The sequence below is a fragment of the Ostrea edulis genome, chromosome 10 (assembly GCF_947568905.1).
Source record: "Ostrea edulis chromosome 10, xbOstEdul1.1, whole genome shotgun sequence".
In the NCBI taxonomy this organism is placed as follows: domain Eukaryota; kingdom Metazoa; phylum Mollusca; class Bivalvia; order Ostreida; family Ostreidae; genus Ostrea; species Ostrea edulis.
The window spans coordinates 38,155,127-38,174,055 of record NC_079173.1 but is presented as its reverse complement, the minus strand read 5'-3'; the positions used below and the strand labels follow the sequence as shown (position 1 = coordinate 38,174,055).

At 35.7% G+C, this 18,929-nt stretch overlaps 1 protein-coding gene across 1 annotated transcript in view; it reads left to right on the top strand.

Annotated features, from left to right (window-relative positions):
- The window catches only part of LOC125665996 (PAN2-PAN3 deadenylation complex catalytic subunit PAN2-like), a 56,837-nt gene extending 42,987 nt beyond the window's left edge, over positions 1-13,850 (top strand). Inside the window, exons 22-29 of the mRNA XM_048899046.2 lie at positions 307-507; positions 1,615-1,705; positions 3,208-3,362; positions 4,512-4,597; positions 8,932-8,989; positions 10,890-11,069; positions 12,272-12,365; positions 13,418-13,850. Coding sequence (XP_048755003.1) covers positions 307-507; positions 1,615-1,705; positions 3,208-3,362; positions 4,512-4,597; positions 8,932-8,989; positions 10,890-11,069; positions 12,272-12,365; positions 13,418-13,641 — 1,089 coding nt within the window. The 3' untranslated portion in view covers positions 13,642-13,850. The remainder of the gene's footprint in view (positions 1-306; positions 508-1,614; positions 1,706-3,207; positions 3,363-4,511; positions 4,598-8,931; positions 8,990-10,889; positions 11,070-12,271; positions 12,366-13,417) is intronic.
- The last annotated feature ends 5,079 nt before the right edge of the window (positions 13,851-18,929 follow it).

Below are 18,929 nucleotides of genomic sequence, written 5' to 3'. Positions count from 1 at the left end.
ATTTGTTGGTATGACACCAAACCTCTAGAATAAGCCAAAATTATAATAATAATACCATATTTATATAGCACCCTTTTCATACACTATGTACGTTCAAAGGTGCTTTACAAATGTAATGTACATTATTACCCCGGCAGACATTATATCAATCTAGAACTTTCTCAGCCTCCTAGGAAGCATACAGTGCAAGCTGCCATTACAAGCGTTAGAGCACTAACATTCTAACAATATTATCACTCTGCGAGAAAAAAACAACTCACTATACAATATTTGAAGGCTAAGATTCTATGGCTTTCTTAATTTTAGCATCCGGTTCCACGAGATGCTGCACCGACTATGAAATTTTATGAGATACTGGCTGTTATTTACCACATTCGTGATGAGAAGACTGCTGGCAATCTGGTGGCGTGTATTAACGTGGGCGAGACGTACCACCAGAGGAAGGAGAACGTGACCTGTACCCAGTGGTACCTCTTCAACGACTTCTCCATCCTCCCCATAGAAAAGGTCAGGCTTCAACAGTTCCTTATAGGTGTCAAGTTATTGGGATGAAAATTACGATCTTGTACAATATAAAAACTGATCAATATATTCAATATTTAGAATACATTTATTTTTATTTTAAGGGTTTTTTTTTAATTGAGTATGAAATTTTGAAATACATATGCTGTGAAACTCTGATGATCCTGACTTGTAAATATCTTAATATTCTTATTAGACACAACATTCACAATTCAAATCGGACAACATTCAAAGTACAGAGTATATTTATAGAAATCGGTGAACATTCAGAATATAGAGTATATTATAGAAATCAGATTTTGTGCGGAAGATGGAGACAATTTATTCCATATTTTGGAGGGTACAACATCTGAATAAAACATGATTTACTGTATTATAAACTGTCAATTAGATAAAACATGATTTACTGTAATATAAACTGTCAATTAGATAAAACATGATTTACTGTATTATAAACTGTCAATTAGATAAAACATGATTTACTGTATTATAAACTGTCAATCAGATCGTTAATTTTCATGTGTGGAGGGTGTGTGTTAAATTTTGCTTTTTTTTCATAGTATTTTTACATCAACAAACGAACAAGAAAAAACTTACCTACAATAGACTGTAGATGTAAACAACTGACTTACAATAGACTGTAGATGTAAACAACTGACTTACAATAGACTCTAGATGTAAACAACTGACTTAAAATAGACTCTAGATGTACACAACTGACTTACAATAGACTCTAGATGTAAACAACTGACTTACAATAGACTGTAGATGTAAACAACTGACTTACAATAGACTCTAGATGTAAACAACTGACTTACAATAGACTCTAGATGTAAACAACTGACTTAAAATAGACTCTAGATGTAAACAACTCTTTCACAACAAAACTAAGTCTCTACAAACGCTTTGTTGTTTTCACAAATCACCACAAAATTTCTCTCTGAGAGTAGATCTGCACAAGACTATTTTTTGTCAGAGTTGTTTGTTGTTTTTTTTTTTACACACATGATCTTTTTTTGGAGAACCTATGTCACTTTTCATTCTTTAATTGTGTGTTTCCTTTCAAGACAGATGTAATGTTTGTTTTTGTAGCATGAAGCCTGTGCCGTGAATTTGGACTGGAAAGTTCCATGTACCATTTATTTCAAGAGGAGAAGTCTGACCAAGTTTCACAACCTGACAGGTAACCCGAAAATTTATTATTATTCATAACCTGACAGGTAACCCGAAAATTTGTTATTGTTATTCACAACCTGACAGGTAACCCAAAAATTTATTATTGTTATTCATGCAGTCTTATACGACGTACAGGTTAGTGAATAGTAATGTTATTCTGTGTCTTATAAGATGTAAAGGTTAGTGAATAGTAATGTTATTCTGTGTTTTATAAGATGTAAAGGTTAGTGAATAGTAATGTTATTCATGCAGTCTTATAAGATGTAAAGGTTAGTGAATAGTAATGTTATTCTGTGTTTTATAAGATGTAAAGGTTAGTGAATAGTAATGTTATTCTGTGTCTTATAAGATGTAAAGGTTAGTGAATAGTAATGTTATTCTGTGTTTTATAAGATGTAAAGGTTAGTGAAAAGTAATGTTATTCATGCAGTCTTATAAGATGTAAAGGTTAGTGAATAGTAATGTTATTCTGTGTTTTATAAGATGTAAAGGTTAGTGAATAGTAATGGTATTCTGTGTTTTATAAGATGTAAAGGTTAGTGAATAGTAATGTTATTCTGTGTTTTATAAGATGTAAAGGTTAGTGAAAAGTAATGTTATTCTGTGTCTCATAAGATGTAAAGGTTAGTGAATAATAATGTTATTCTGTGTCTTATAAGTTGTAAAGGTTAGTGAATAATAATGTTATTCTGTGTTTTATAAGATGTAAAGGTTAGTGAATAATAATGTTATTCTGTGTCTTATAAGTTGTAAAGGTTAGTGAATAATAATGTTATTCTGTGTTTTATAAGATGTAAAGGTTAGTGAATAATAATGTTATTCTGTGTCTTAAAAAATGTGAATTTCAAAAGAAATATAAGAGTAAAGATTCAGTGAATGTAAATATAGGTTAACATAGGATTTATTTATTTGGGGGGGGGGGGGGGAGCAAAGCACTTTTATGTTTAAAAATTTAAAAATGGGTGAGTAGATTATCCATAGTAAATTATCCATTGCTTACGCATCGATATATTCTTCAAAGAGAACGTTTGATAGTTATAATTTCAATTCATTCACAGACTATATTAACAATTTCAAAAATTCAAATAGTTTGCCCGCACTACATTATTTGTTTTCAATCGTGTATGAATACATTGTGTTTTCGGACTCATTGATTTGTAAATTCTCATCAGCTTGTCAACCTGTCCAATCAAAACAAATGTAGTAGATAACATTGGAATTTTTTAACAGACTTTAGCTACTATTTAGTACTTTTAAGTTCTGATGGCAGTGTGTAATGCATATACATGTATCCATGATTGAGAAACTTGAAAAGGGGGGAGTTTGTCGAACTAATCTGATGTTGTCTACTAGATGTAATGCGTTTTTCAGGGTATTTGTCCCTTTATGACAGCACTAGTTTACAGCTCTATGTACCGGTGTGTGAAGCACATTAATTGTATATGTACAACAGAAAATTACCCGTGGATGATAGCAATAAGAAGTATGTTGTGTTTATGAATATTACAGTGACAAATCCCATTACCGTGGATGTTTTGAGAGAAGACTTTGGATTGGTCAATCCAGCCAGTAGAAAAGTGACATTTGAACCCTTGACAGAGGATGAACTCCCTCAAAAAGGAGACGTAGTGGCTCTGGATGCCGAGTTTGTCTCGCTGAATCAGGTAATCGGGCGTTATTCCAGGTTTATCTCGCTGAATCAGGTAATCAGGCGTTATTCCAGGTTTATCTCGCTGAATCAGGTAATCAGGCGTTATGTCTCGCTGAATCAGGTAATCAGGCATTATGTCTCGCTGAATCAGGTAATCAGGCGTTATTCCAGGTTTGTCTCGCTGAATCAGGTAATCAGGCATTATTCCAGGTTTGTCTCGCTGAATCAGGTAATCAGGCATTATTCCAGGTTTGTCTCGCTGAATCAGGTAATCAGGCTTTGAACCGGGTAATTGGGTGTTATTGTAGGTTTGTCTCTCTGAACCAGTTAATCGACCAGTATACTGTAATTCAAGGTGTTATTCCAGATTTTGAGAAGAATGATTACACTCAGCTGTAGAAATCAGGGTGGACTTTTTACTATGATTAAAGGTTTCCGAGTCCTTGTAGCAAGAAAATCAAAATAAACGTTTTTTGATCTTCACAGCTTTTCTTTATAATCCTATATCCTGTGCAATACAGCACACTTATTATTTTTCAAGGTCAGAAATATTTTGTAATTTGACATCCTAAATTTTGGCATTTTCATTTTCAAACTACTGAAAAATGTTCTTGCAAGAACTTGTGTGTTATAAATTATTTCTAGACTATGTTTTATGATGTTAGTTTAATGTGCACCAAATATACAGCTCTCTGTAATATACAGTATCAATCTTTTTTCATGTTAGTCAGTATGCATGCTCATTTCTCTTGTTCCTGTAAGTCACCTGTAAGTCACCTATAAATAGTAAGTCACCTATAAATAGTAAGTCACCTATAAGTCAGCTATAAGTAGTAAGTTACCTGTAAGTCACCTATAAATAGTAAGTCACCTATAAGTAGTAAGTCACCTGTAAGTCACCTGTAAGTTACCTGTAAGTTACCTATAAATAGTAAGTCACCTATAAGTAATAAGTCACCTGTAAGTCACCTGTAAGTTACCTGTAAGTTTTAAGTTACCTGTAAGTCACCTATAAATAGTAAGTCACCTATAAGTAGTAATTTACCTGTAAGTTGTAAGTTACCTGTGAGTTGCCTTTAGGTCACAATATAAGCGATCTCTTTAGATAACAAGATACTTCGACATGCAAGTCACATGACAGATATCTATTTATAATCCACAGGAAGAGTCAGAACTACGCAGTGATGGAACGCGCTCCATGATCAAACCATCCCACCTGACCTGTGCCAGAATGACCTGTCTGAGAGGGTAAGGTCATAAAATTTGACCCAAAAAAAAAGACAGAAATGTGTTGTGATTGTAACAGAAATAATGATGAAGAAATGTAGAAAAACATTCTGGTATGTCAGACCTTTCTTAAAGCTAACATGAATTCTTAAATATGTACACATATATATTTTTCATTTTATTTTATTTCATAAGGAGGGTGTCCTATAGTAATCACTTTGTTCATCCATGTGTCAACATTTTCCATAGCAAGCGATAACTTGAGTTTCTTTGTAAAGATTTTTGTAAAATTTGTACATAATGCTTGGATTTGGCAAAGGTAGACCACTTTTGATTTCAGATTTATTGTGGGTCCCTTTCTGACTTATCAATTTTCTATTCTGCCATATTTTTGTCAGATAGTCTTGTTTACTTTAATATGTACCTCAAATGTAATTGTTACACCCAAGTGATTTCCTAGCTGGACTCAACTGGTGAACATCTTCGATAGTAATGTACAGTGAAACTTCTCCAAACCGGCCCCTCAGAAAACCGGTTCTCCCTGAATATTTGCCGATTTTCAAAGTCCCGGCAGAAATCTTAACATTTCCTTACAAAGAAAGTCTTACAAACTGGCCACCCCTGAAAACCGGACATTGGCCACTTTTAAAAGTACACTTGTTAACAAACATGTTTAATTTACCCTTAACATACCGGCCACTTTTTGAAGACAAGAAAATTTTGACCAGAGGTTGATCAAGATCCTCCAGGTGTGCAAATTGACTGACCAACCTGCCAGGTTGGAAATTGTGTGAAAAACAGTAGTGGCCTCTTTAATTTTTATTGTTTACCTGTGTTGTCAAGGGTGTTAATTGACACTTAGCTCATCCAAGAGACCCTTCCAAATTCTGTACAACAGGTTAAAAAAACAGTTAGGAACATAATGAATGAATACAGTATCAAACGCCATAATGTTTCACCACACTATTGTATGGATATAAGCAGTAGTTAATAAAGAACAAATCCATGACTTTTAATGATAATTAATAAAATATAGATTAATTTTTAGCCGAGTTGCAACGAAGTTGAACTCGGCTATTGGTTTGGTGATGCGGGTGGGCGGGCAGTTGTGCGTCAACAATTGGTTTCCGGATGATAACTCGAAAAGTTTACAATCTAATCAAATGAAACTTTGATATATTGTTGGGTACCAGGTAAGGAAGACCCCTATTGATTTTGGAGGAAAAAGGTCAAAGGTCAAGGTCACAGTGACCGAAAATAGAATGAAAATTTCAGAAAAATTTGGTTTCCGGATGATAACTCTGATAGTTTAAATCCGAATCAAATGAAACTTTTATATATTGTTGGGTACCAGGTAAGGAAGACCCCTATTGATTTAAGGTCACAGTGACCAAATTTAGAATGAAAATTTCAGAAATATTTGTTTCCGGATGATAACTCAGAAAGTTTAAATCCGAATCAAATGATACTTACAGATATTGTTATGTACCAGGTGAGGAAGACCCCTATTGATTTTGGAGAAAATAGATCAAATGTCAAGGTCACAGTGACCGAATATAGAATGAAATTTCAGAAATATTTGGTTTCTGGATGATAACTCAGAAAGTTTAAATCCGAATCAAATTATACTTGGATATATTGTTGGATACCAGCAAAGCAAGGCCCCTATTGATTTTGGAGAACAAAGGTCAAAGTCACAGTGACCGAATATAGATTGAAAACTTCAGACAAATATGGTTTCTGGACAGTAACTCGAAAAGTTTAAAACTGAAATTAGTTCTTCACAATTATAAATATGCCACATCATTCCTGACTTTACAATGTATCCCATGCAACTCGGCTCATGCACCCCTGGATGCATATACTGATTTTCTTGGTTTCCATAGACTTAAAATTCCAAAGAAATATTCAAATTACAATTTCATATTTACTACTGCACTTTTTAAAAACGTCAAAACAAAATTGTTACTGACATAAGCGATGAATGTAAACAGTTTTTATAGGTAAGAGGAATTCCAATAATAGGCCTCTGTGTTTTCTTTATGTATCCTGTTATAGATTTTCAGTTTAAAATTAGATGATTTCAGCAAGAATATTTCTTGTACAGGTAACTCGAGAATTATCGCCACTCAATTCATCGCCATTTTCGTTATAACGCCGCATTTTTCTAGGAACATTTTTCCTGTTACTTAAAACTCTCGTTAAAACGCCAAATTCGCTATCGCCATTTGCCACAGTGTTTTCAATACAAAAGTCTATTTCAACGTGTTAATTATCTCGATAAACCGCCATGGGTGCACGTGGTCAGTGAAGCAGTAAATTGGTCATTATCAATCTCCGGCGTACACCTGGACAGAAGGATCCCAGTAATTGTTGTATTGAATAAACAAGAAAAATACTTGAGATGAACTGTAGTCAAGTTGTTTATACATCAAAGAAACACATTTCAATTTAGCTATGGCTTCGCCACAAAAGAGGCCGGTCCTGTTAAATTTTGATGAGAAAAAGGAAATCATTATGTACCAAGGCCATCATCAAAAATGTATCCATCAGGATATTGCAAATCATTTTTCTGTTTTATGGGAAAAGGCTATATAAAAAGAAGGACAGTGGGTGACATCTTAGCAGCAAAGGATCGCTCACTTACATAAGTATTGTAAATAGAGGAAAGATAACTCTTACATATAAAAGAACGGTAACTCTATCTCTTCAAGATGGCAGTAATTCAATTCATCGCCAAATTCGTTATAATGCCATAATTTCATAAGAACAAAAGGTGGCGGTTTATCGAGAGTTGACTGTAATTCATAATTATCTTTAGGTACAAACGGACTAATTTAATCTCCACCGATAATTAATCATAGATCACCAGATCAAAGTGAACAGTACCTACTTTGTGAATATTGAGATAAAATGTCTATAATTGCTAAATTCTCGGTATACCAGCCATCCCTCTAAACCGGCCATTTTTTCCAATCCGAGAGCCGGCCGGTTTAAAGAGTTTCACTGTAAAGGGAATGGGAAAAAAATATTGTAAAACATCATGCATTGCTCAAAATTGCAATAAACATATCATACATTAATAAAACATTCTGAAAGTTTTTGATAAATTAGATGAAAATGCAAAGAAAAAGCTTTTCTTGCAAACTTGCCTGTGCATGTATAAGTATCTGCAGTAATTTGGTCAATAATGTGTAATAAACGGGGAGAAGTCTTTCGTCAATTATCTAACAATGAAGTGAAGTAAGCAAAGAGCATAAAATTATATTCACATTCACTTCTTACAAAATACAGGTGCATTTTTGTAAGTAATGCATATGGTATTCTCACCAAGAAAATGTATCCACGAAACAAAAGAATATAAACTCCGTTTGTATCTTTTACCGCAATATACAGGTTATCATACACTGCATTAGAGAGAGTGTGACACACTTCACCCGTACCAATCAAGATGTCTTCAGTCGGGAGATATTGGAGTAGAATGTTTTCCATGTATTGAATTATTTACTGGTCAGTGTGTTTACTGGTCATTGTGTTAACCAGCCAGTGTATTTACTGGTCAGTGTGTTTACCTGTCATTGTGTTTACTGGTCAGTCCAAGTGTTTATCGGTCATTGTGTTTACTGGTCAGTGTAAGTGTTTATTGGTCATTGTGTTTACCAGTCAGTGTGTTTACTGGTCAATGTGTTTACCAGTCAGTGTGTTTACCGGTCAGTGTATTTACTGGTCAGTGTGTTTACCTGTCATTGTGTTTACTGTACTGTTCAGTGTAAGTGTGTTTACCGGTCAGTGTGTTTATCGGTCATTGTGTTGAACAGTCATTGTGTTTACGGGTCATTGTGTTTACCAGTCAGTGTATTTACTGGTCAGTGTGTTTACCTGTCATTGTGTTTACTGTACTGTTCAGTGTAAGTGTGTTTACCAGTCAGTGTGTTGAACGGTCAGTGTGTTTACCGGTCATTGTGTTTACCAGTCAGTGTATTTACCGGTCAGTGTGTTGAAGTCAGTGTGTTAACGGGTCAGTGTGTTTACCAGTCAGTGTATTTACGGGTCAGTGTGTTTACCAGTCAGTGTATTTACCGGTCAGTGTGTTTACGGGTCTGTGTTTACCGGTCAGTGTGTTTACCGGTCAGTGTATTTACTGGCCAGTGTGTTTATATTGCATGCACTATATAGATGATTACATACAAACATAATTATAGAAGGGAATGCTAATTATAAATATACATCTCCATGCTGAAGGAATTTTTATTGTACGTTTTCGATGTGTAGATGGTATCGTCAAAACAATTTCACCTGTCTTTGACTCCAGTGTAGGAGGTCTAGAATCATGTGTATTTTTCAATCATTTGTAGACGAGGAGAGAGAAAAGGGATAGCCTTCATTGATGATTATATATCCACACAAGAGCAGGTAAAATTATCCCTACTAGCCTGCTTTAAAATATGAAAGAAAAGGTCATAAAGAATATATTTCCAAATTTGTGACCCAATCAAAATTTATTTTTGTTTCCTATTCAGACTTTTTAGGTTACCTGGTGACCTAATGCTATTGGTCATCATGGTGCATTAACAATTGCATGTTTTTGAAATATGAAAGAAAAGGTTATAAAAGTTATATTTTCAAATTTGGGACTTTTACTCAGGTGACCTATTGCAATTGGTCAGTGTCCATTTTCTGTTAACGATTGAACATTTTTAACTTTTTGATAACTACCATTCCAATGTTTTCAAATTTGTTATTAAGCATCTTTGGGTCAAGGGGGACACAAACTAAATTTCAAGACTGCACCCCCTGGGCCATAGGGACAGGGCAAAAACTGTCAAAAATTAATCAATTTTAAAAAATCTTTTGCTCTACAACTGCGCATCTGTAAGAAAAACTAAATGCATAGTCATGTAGAGCAGGAAGGCCTCTACCACAACTGTAAATTTCATAATCTCTGGGATAGAGGTTATGACTACAGGGTGAGGCCAAACTTGTTATATAGTGGTTATGTGTAAAACACTTCTGATCAATAGCATTGTCTTTAGTGATACTATATTGAAACTAAATGGATATAAAGAAATAGCAGGTAATCCTTTAACAAAATTTTAAAAATTTATGACCCTAGGGGTAGGGTTTTAGTACCAGGGTGGGGCCAATATTTTATTGATTAATATTGTGTTTATCATTTGAAAGATTTCTTCTTTAATTTTGCAGTTACTGTATAAAAACTAAATGCGTATTTAGGAGGTGCAGGAAGGGATGTACTGAATTGTGAATTTCACAACCTCAGGGGTCTGACTCTAGGGCAGGTCCAAAATAGTCATATAGTGTTAATGTAGCATATATTCAGCTTTTCATCAGTATGGGCACTTTCTGGGGCATTTGTGTTTTAAGAATGTCTTGTTTTGTACCCCTGCTGAATATTAGAATTTAGGTTAGATATGCAGAACAGGAAAATTAATAGTATCGATTTCATAGCCCTTCGGACTAGTGATACTTTTAACTAATGCTCATTTATACGGCCTGTAGGCCTCTTAATTAATCAAAGTTCAGCTGTTACTGGTCGATAATGAGATACTTGACGTGTTAAACACATAGAAGTTTAAAGGTAGGGCTGAAATGATACACTCCCGATACGATGCGTATTGCAATGCTTATGCCACGATTCCATACTTGTACACTGTAATACAATACAATTTACAGAAGAAACCAATAATAACATTGAAGAAAAATTTAATTACCAAGATTCACATTCATAATTTTAAAAGCAAAATGTTTCCAAATTGCCAAATGGTAAGATGCATGTTGGCTCTGTAGTTTAAACTGATGAAGTGTATTATTATTTTCGCAAGACTCAAGGTAAACAACAGTCTGAACTTTATTTAACGCTATTTTGTCCCTCATGGAGGTAAAAATCATTACAGGCCGAACCTGATGTATTTTACTGAACCAGTTTGTAATAAACGTATCAAACCAAAAATCAAGGCAGTAAATCAAACATTGAATCAAGGGTTTATATTGAACAGTATCGATATTTCGGTGAATCTTTTCAGCCCTATTCAAAGGTATTTCATGGCCTTTCGAATATTCGTTGTCCATTAATTGTCACTTACTCATACAGGCTTTCCTTGAACTTGAGAATTTTGAAAGTAATGTAAAACCATGAATTATGTATCAAGTTTATTAATATAAAAGTAAATGATTATAAATTACAGGCTTGTGTTGTGTTATTGTGGATGTTCTGTTTACTGCAGAAATACAGTGGAGATATTACTAAGTTATTATTCATATAGAAACAATGACTGGACTTTCTAACTATTTTCAGGTAGTGGATTATTTGACCCAGTGGTCTGGGATAAGTCCAGGTGATTTGAACCCCGAGCTGTCCACTAAACATCTGACTACACTTAAGTCCACCTACATCAAACTCCGCTATCTGGTGGACAACAAAGTGGTGTTTGTCGGCCACGGTCTGAAAAAGGACTTCCGGGTCATCAACATAACTGTGAGTACACCGTGCTAAGTTCAGAGAATTGTCTGTTCGATATGATCGCAGACTGGAATTTCATTGTTAACGAAGCTTTGGAATGTTGTTGGAAATTGAGAAAATTCAGGTGAAAGAGTAAAGATTAAAAGAAAAAGTTAAACTCAGTATATCAATGCTCTCCATATGTGAGAAAATTTAGTAGATTTGCAAGCACAATGTGTTTTGCAAAAATTTGTTAGTAAAACTCCTTGCAAGCACTTTTACCATCAGCAATTTACAGATAAGAGTTGTTGAATAGTACATTTAGTCCCATACCAGCAAAGCCAAACACAGCTACTGTTCGCTCTCTGTTTATCTTTTTCTCATAACATTGGTTTTCTGGACCTCAGAGGCTCCACAAAAAATTTCAGGGAAGCACTTACTCTTTTGTGTCTGTCTGTTTGTCCATCCGAGCTCATATTTCCTAAACCTTTCATTTGAAATTGATCATAATTGATCACAAATGTTCCTTAAGACAAGGAGTCTCTCAAGTTCATTTTGGAAAGGTTAAGTCACTCAGAACATTTAAAAGTTACTTATTTCAGTAGTTTTTGAACAGTTTTGATCAAATATCACACAAATAAGTAATTGTCAAATGGCTTTTACATGGAAAAATACGTCATTTCAACAATATTTCAACAGTTACACAACATTTTTTGTCACACTGACAGATTAATAGAATACAGATCCCGAGCTTAAATGCAGTAAAGCTATGAACATAGGTAAATAACCAAGTATCCCGAATGATTAGTTCTTGGCAAAAATCAAATAAAAGCTTTTGATTTGTGATCTTGTCTGACCCATAGAAATGGGGGGGGGGGGGGGGAATTCCCCCCCAGAACAGTGAGGCATTGAGGCATCCGATTCAAGTTCAGTTTAGTCACAACTGCACGTGACTAGGTTGGGAACATAACATAGGGATTAAAGAGGGTACAGATCTTTTTAAAATCTTATTCTGAAGTACAGCAAGGTCAAGGTGACTCAGATGAGCGTTGTGGCCCATGGGCCTCTTTTTTTTTTTTTTTTTTACATATTGCATAAATTGTTTATGAAAGATTACTCATGCAGAATATTATGCTTACAACTCGACTTGGAGCTGATAGGGAACATCTATTGCTACTTACAAAATGTTTATGTAAATGATTACCAGCTTCTAATGCCGTGAATTTATTTTATGTTAGGTTCCAAAGGACCAGATCGTGGATACAGTGCAGCTCTTTTACATACCAAGACAGAGAATGATCTCCTTGAAATATCTAGCATGGTATTTCCTCAGTAAGTAAACCCTTACAACATATATATAGCACAGTATTTCCTTAGTAAACCTCTTACAACAAATCTCTAGCACAGTATTTCCTCAGTAAACCTCTTACAACAAATATCTAGCATGGTATTTCCTCAGTAAACTCCTTACAACATATATCTAGCATGGTATTTCCTCAGTAAACTCCTTACAACATATATCTAGCATGGTATTTCCTCAGTAAACCCTTACAACAAATATCTAGCTTAATATTTCCTTTTATATTTAAAATCTTCCCAACTAGAACAGCAAGTGTACATGTACAATTTGTTTTGGGGTTGTTTTTTTTCTGAATTAGTGCCTATGCGGGTGTAATTGGGTGAAATGTGTGAAGAAGGAACATGCTGATACTAAAAATGCTTCCTTTGGAAGGGAGACAACTGCTACCTAGTCTTTATTGATTACTGGGTTTTTTTTACTGGCATTTCCACTGTATGTACATTGGTTGTCATGGTTTTAATTAAGGTATATAAGCGAGGTTTAACTGGATGCTATGTGGAAAAGTCACCTTGTGCATGTGTAAGTGTTCGTTTATTGGGATTCACCGAAACTTTACGTTGCGTAGACAGCTTGCGCATGCACAAGTACAGTCAATCCTCGTTATCTCGAACATGATGGGACCAAGAAAAAACTTTTAGATATCCGAGGATTTCAGATATCGAGGATAGAATACTTCAGGAATAAGTGGTTGGGACTTCTGATTCACTTCGACATATCCATGGTATTCGAGATATCGGTGTTCAACTGTACCTGAATATTGGGATTGGGATTCAATACAAAGGTGGGGGGGGGGGGGGGGGGGGTCAAACAATCCTATCTAGATCTGCCTCTGTCTAGCTTTAAAACTTAGAATGAATGAGATATTTTGCATGTTTCAAGATTTTAAAAATCTATTTTGAAACACATTTTTATTTCAACCTATAATAGTTTCTGTTAGAAACACATGCCTATGGTCCATGTATTGCAGTCCTTTAACAGCAACTTGTTACAGTATGAATATTGTTTTTATTTTTTCTACTTCAAGAAACAAGTATTCAGTCATCTACCCATGACTCCGTAGAAGATGCGAACACCGCTCTACAGTTGTATGATAAATACCAGGAAATCGCGGCGGAGGGCAGTGACAAAATCCGGGCAGCCATAAAAGAAATGTACGAAGTGGGACGGAAAGATCAGTGGAAGATCCCGGATGTGGAGGACACGGAAAACCCACTGGACATGCTGCAGTTCCCTGGGAATAACAACTAGGGTACCCTAATGTGGGTGTGTCCAGTAGTATCTTTGTGTAGTAGAAAGAGAGATCATTATCAGAATGAGTTTGACCAGAATTAATACAGGTTTATTACGTCTCTTAGACATTTATCAATTTCAAGATTTGTACTTTATTACATGTCCACGCAGTCAATTTATCATGTGCATCTATGTTTTATGGAAATAAATAATATGGGAAATGTGAATTAGCTTCGAGTTTTTATATTAATACAAGAGTTAGAGGTTTGAATTAGCTCTTAACACACGAAGACATTTTTTTTTATGACACTACGTCGCAAGGTGGCGATTTAAATGTGTTATGAAGTTAATTTGTTTCTGTATAATCATATTTATACCCTCTACAAGAAGTTTAATGGGGGGGAGGGGGGGGTATGTCTGACAATCCATCCGTCTGTCTGTAGATATGATTCTGTCCTTGCATGTTGTAAGAAACTAGTGCATGGATTTTTCTGAAAATTTGTACACTCATTACGAACCAAATGAACATGTGCACGTGGTATTGCCATATTGATTGGACAATTTTTCCTCAATTTAATACAGGCTTTTTTCTACTTATGGACTTGGTCATTATTATACCCCCACGAACGAAGTTCAGGGGGTATATAGGAATTACTCTGTCTGTCCGCCCGTCTGTCTGTGCAGATTTGTGTCCGGGCCATAACTTCTTTGTTCTTTGACATAGGCATACCATATTTGGCACACAGGTGGATCACCATGAGACAATGTGTCGAGTACCTTCATGACCTTGACCTCAAGGTCAAAATTAAAGGTTTTTTACAATGGATTCGTGTCCGGGCCATAACTTCTTTGTTCTTTGACATAGGCATACCATATTTGACACATGAGTGTATCACCATGAGACGATGTGTCGGGTACCTTCATGACCTCTATATTACCTTGAACTTTGACCTCAAGGTCAAAATTGATTATAGGGTTTTGACATAGTCATACCATAAGACATGGGTGTATCATCATGAGACTGTGTCATGTACATTCATGACCTCTTTATGACCTTTGATCTCAAGGTCAAAATTATAGGTTTATACTATGGATCTGTGTTCAGACTATATCTTCCATTTTCTTCTACAAAGGCATACCATATTTGTAAATTGTTGTGTTGCCATGAGAAGATTTTTTGTGTATATTCATGACATCTTTTATGACCTTGACATGGTCACCATGAGACAATCTGTCAAGTAAATTTATGACCTTGACCTTTGACCTCAAGCTCAAAATTGCCTTCTATTTTCACATGGATTTGTTTGGTTTTCTTCATAACAAATGTTTATTCACAGTTCTTCTACCTTGCTGATATTTTTAGACTCAGGAAAGACCAATTAACAACACCTTTTGGGAGATTGGGGTAAGGGGGGGGGGGGGGGTATTCTTAGTGAGCATTGCTCACAGTACCTCTTGTTCTGATTTAGTTTAAATGTTGTAAATACATTGTTCTTAGACTGAAGTTATGCATTTCTTATTTTAATTTAGAATATTTAAAGTATTTTGAAAGTTATGCTTATTTCTATTTTGTTTAAGGGAGGAGTGGGGTCTCTTTGTTTGGAGAATATTTCAAAACAAATCAAAATTAAAAGGTTTGAATCAGACCTTTTATATACAATTTTTATTATAGTAGAATAACATTTATGTACCATAAATTTTGGTTTACAGTGAATGTCTGAATATTTCCACTTCCTATATATCCATTGTCCATTGCATGGGGGGATTGTTGTTAGTATGCCCGGAGGGGGGGGGGGGGGGTCATTAGTCCCGGAAGGATAGTTCTAGTTGAATTAATATTTTGAAAATAATTTTTTTTTATCCTAAATTGCATATATTTCTGGCTTCTTGACACATGAAATTATTCCATATTATCATGTCATGCTTATTTTAGAAACTCTTTCAAGACATAGTGAGCCACCTTGAATTATCTTTTCTGTCTGGTAAATATCCGTTTTCTGTCCAGCCGAGTATGTCTGCATCTCCACAAACAATTGTACATCTGTATATGTCGGTTAAACCTATGCTTTTTGACATCAACATTTACGTAGCGCACAATTCTACATTGTCCTCATAATCGTCATCATCAATGGCGCTGTGCATACATTGACTGAAATAAATTTCAAACGGAAAATAAAAAAAAAAACAACTAAAAATGGAGAGTCAAATTATATAAGTTATATAGCTATTTCGGATTTCAGACATTTCGGTTGAGAATCACTGAAGAGACATTATTTGTCGAAATGCGCATCTGGTGCATCAAAATTGGTACCGTATAAGTTTTACATAGGTAGTTAGTGTCGTGGGTAACAAAAGAGGCCCATAGGCCTTATCAGTCGCCTGAGCATTAGATAAAGGTATCACTAGCCCTAAGGCTATGAAATCGATACTAATTTTCCTCAGCCGTGTATCAAAGCTAATTTCTAATACTCAGCAGGAGTAATACTGAGTATAAAACAAGATGTGTTCTTAAAACCCTAACCCTTGGATAATGAAAACTACAATTTTGGGAAGGGCTATATGCTCCCTTTAAATATCCATCGACTTTCGATTTATTAGTCCCTGTGGGGATCCGGGATAGAATAAGTCCTCAGTACCCCTTGCTTGTCGTAAGAGGCGATCCCTCCCTGCTCAAAGACCGAAAGTGCCGAGGATCGGTCTAATTGTAGCCAGGGGATTTACACGAAATTTTAATCTTGGTAGAAACAAGGTGCTTCAAATGACATCATTGAGCACTTGGTCATTGTTGTTTATCAATTTTTGGTGACCTACGTGGTATATTCTTGGACTGTCATTGGATTATGCTACTGTTATATGCAAACCACACAAAGACATCTAAATCGCATTCAAAAAAGAATGCTGCAAAGTAAAGTATTTCCTCGCAACATGACATGTTGTAAAACAGCATTCCTTAAGTCCTATTGAAATAGAAACGCACGGAATATTGGAAATCCATTAATGATTTTACATGCAGTGACATTGAAATACCTATAGTTCATGTATTGCAGTTCTTTTTAGGTATCCCGTGGGGATCCTGGTTAGAATAGTTCCTCAGTACCCCTTGCTTGTCGTAAGAGGCAACTTAATGAGACCGTAAAAACCGAGGTCCCGTGTCGCAGCAGGTGTAGCACGATAAAGATTCCTCCCTGTGTAATGGCCGTAAGCGCCGGACATAGGCCTAAATTTTGCAGCCCTTCACCGGCAGTGGTGACGTCTCCATATGAGTGAAATATTCTCGAGAGGGACGTAAAACAATATTCAATCAATCAATCTTTTTAGGTCACCTGAGTCTCCCAGGGTGACTTACTGCTATCCGTTGTCTTCAGTTATGCGATAACATTTGAACATTTTCAGTTTCTTTTCTTAAACTGACCAAATTTTGACCAAATTGCAATATCTGTAGGGGGAGGATGAGGAGAAATTCATGATCCCGTCAGGTTGGGTAAAAATTAATACAATCTTTAAAAATCTTCTTTACTCCTGAGGATTTAGTAAACAAACTATGTACATGATTATAATGAGCAAGAGTGCCTCCACCAACATCGTGAAATTCTTGGTCCCAGGGTTAGGGGTTGTGATGTTAGGGTGGGGCTCTATTGGTCATATATTGAGTGTATGAATACTCCTATAAGCAATACAAAATAGAGAGTTAGGCAAAGACGGGCCCCTGAATATACCAGAGGTGGGGGTCAGGTGCCTAGGGGGAGCAAGCATCCCCTGTCGACCGGTCTCAAACACTGGGGGACCTATATCTAGATCAGGTAAACGGAATAAACCGTAGTAAAATCAGTGAGCCAAGAATGGTCTAACAATCGGTATGAAACACGTCAGGTAGCATTTGACCCAAACATAGGTTGTATCGCCAAATTAGATCATTTCAACGACCATAGAATTTGTGAAATACTGACTTTAAATGAGACTGTTGAAATCCCTGTAACATCAACTTGTTTGTCAGTAGCTTGCCTCGATTTAAAAACTGATTGTGCGCAAAACAAGCTCTTGCGTATCGAATCAGTTGAGAGATACATGTATAAACACCACATGCAGGTGATAATGGAATATTGCTACATAAATAAGGGACGTTAACGATGGAGAAGCTGAAATCATCCCGTTTGCCATAAAGTTGAGTTGTTAGTTTGCCTTTGATATCCATTTTCAATAAAATATCAAAGTACGAGGCAGATGTGAAGGACTTTGTGGTCTCTTTTATTTCGAATTCGCAGGGATTTTTATTGGTGGAAGAGAGAACCCAGATACAATGTACCTGGGAAGAGACCACCGACCTTCCAAAAGTAAACTGGGAAACTTACCGGCACGAACGGGATTCGGCGCGGGTTCGAATCCCGCTCGCGCCGGTACACTGTAAGTGAGAAAGTTTCCCGGTTTACTTTCGGAAGGTCGGTGGTCTCTCGATCCCCAGGTACATGTATCTGGGTTCTCTCTTCCACCAATAAAAACTGGACACCACCATATGACTGAAAAATTGTTGAATGTGGCGGAAATATCAATCAATCGAATCAATATATGAATGAAAATTATTATTGTTAATCGATAAAACGTCGTTGTTATATATGTCGAGATGAAGGCCACAGTAAGAGATTTTTTCTTCTCATGTAGAAGCTTTTTGAATAAACTGATTCATAAGAATAACAGGTTAGATAATAAAGGAGCACAATTCGTGCCCATACGAATTCCAACAGACTGTTGGAAGACCTGATCACCAAAGACTTCGAAGATTTGTCAATGAGGAACTCCTGCATATTTTTTTATTTCAAATTTAGAACACTTGTGCGTGGAATCGGAGTGGTGTTTAAAAAAAGGAATTTTTGGACATGATCATGACTGACCACTGGATACCAACATTTCCTTTTTTCCTTTTTCTTCAAGAAGCAATTGCCTATATGATGTCAAAAAGTCTAGTCTTTAATTCAACGTGATGCATGGTCTTTCAAAGTGTTGAAAAGTCATTCGTTTTGATGCTGTTAATTTGAGAATAGTTGCGATTTCAAATTGACCATAAATTGTCTCGGTGATATGTTGTACAGCGGATGAAATTGAGTCATCTTTGTTCAATATTGATTGAAATATTTAAACTCATAGCAGAAGAGGTGTACAGAGTAAACAGCTTTTGTTAGATTTGCGATCTCTAGACGGGTACCTGTAAAGTGCGAAACGAAATCGAAACCTACCGAAACGAAACGAAACCCAACGAAACGAAACCTACCGAAACGAAACGAAACAGATTGTATAACCGAACTCTTTTAATT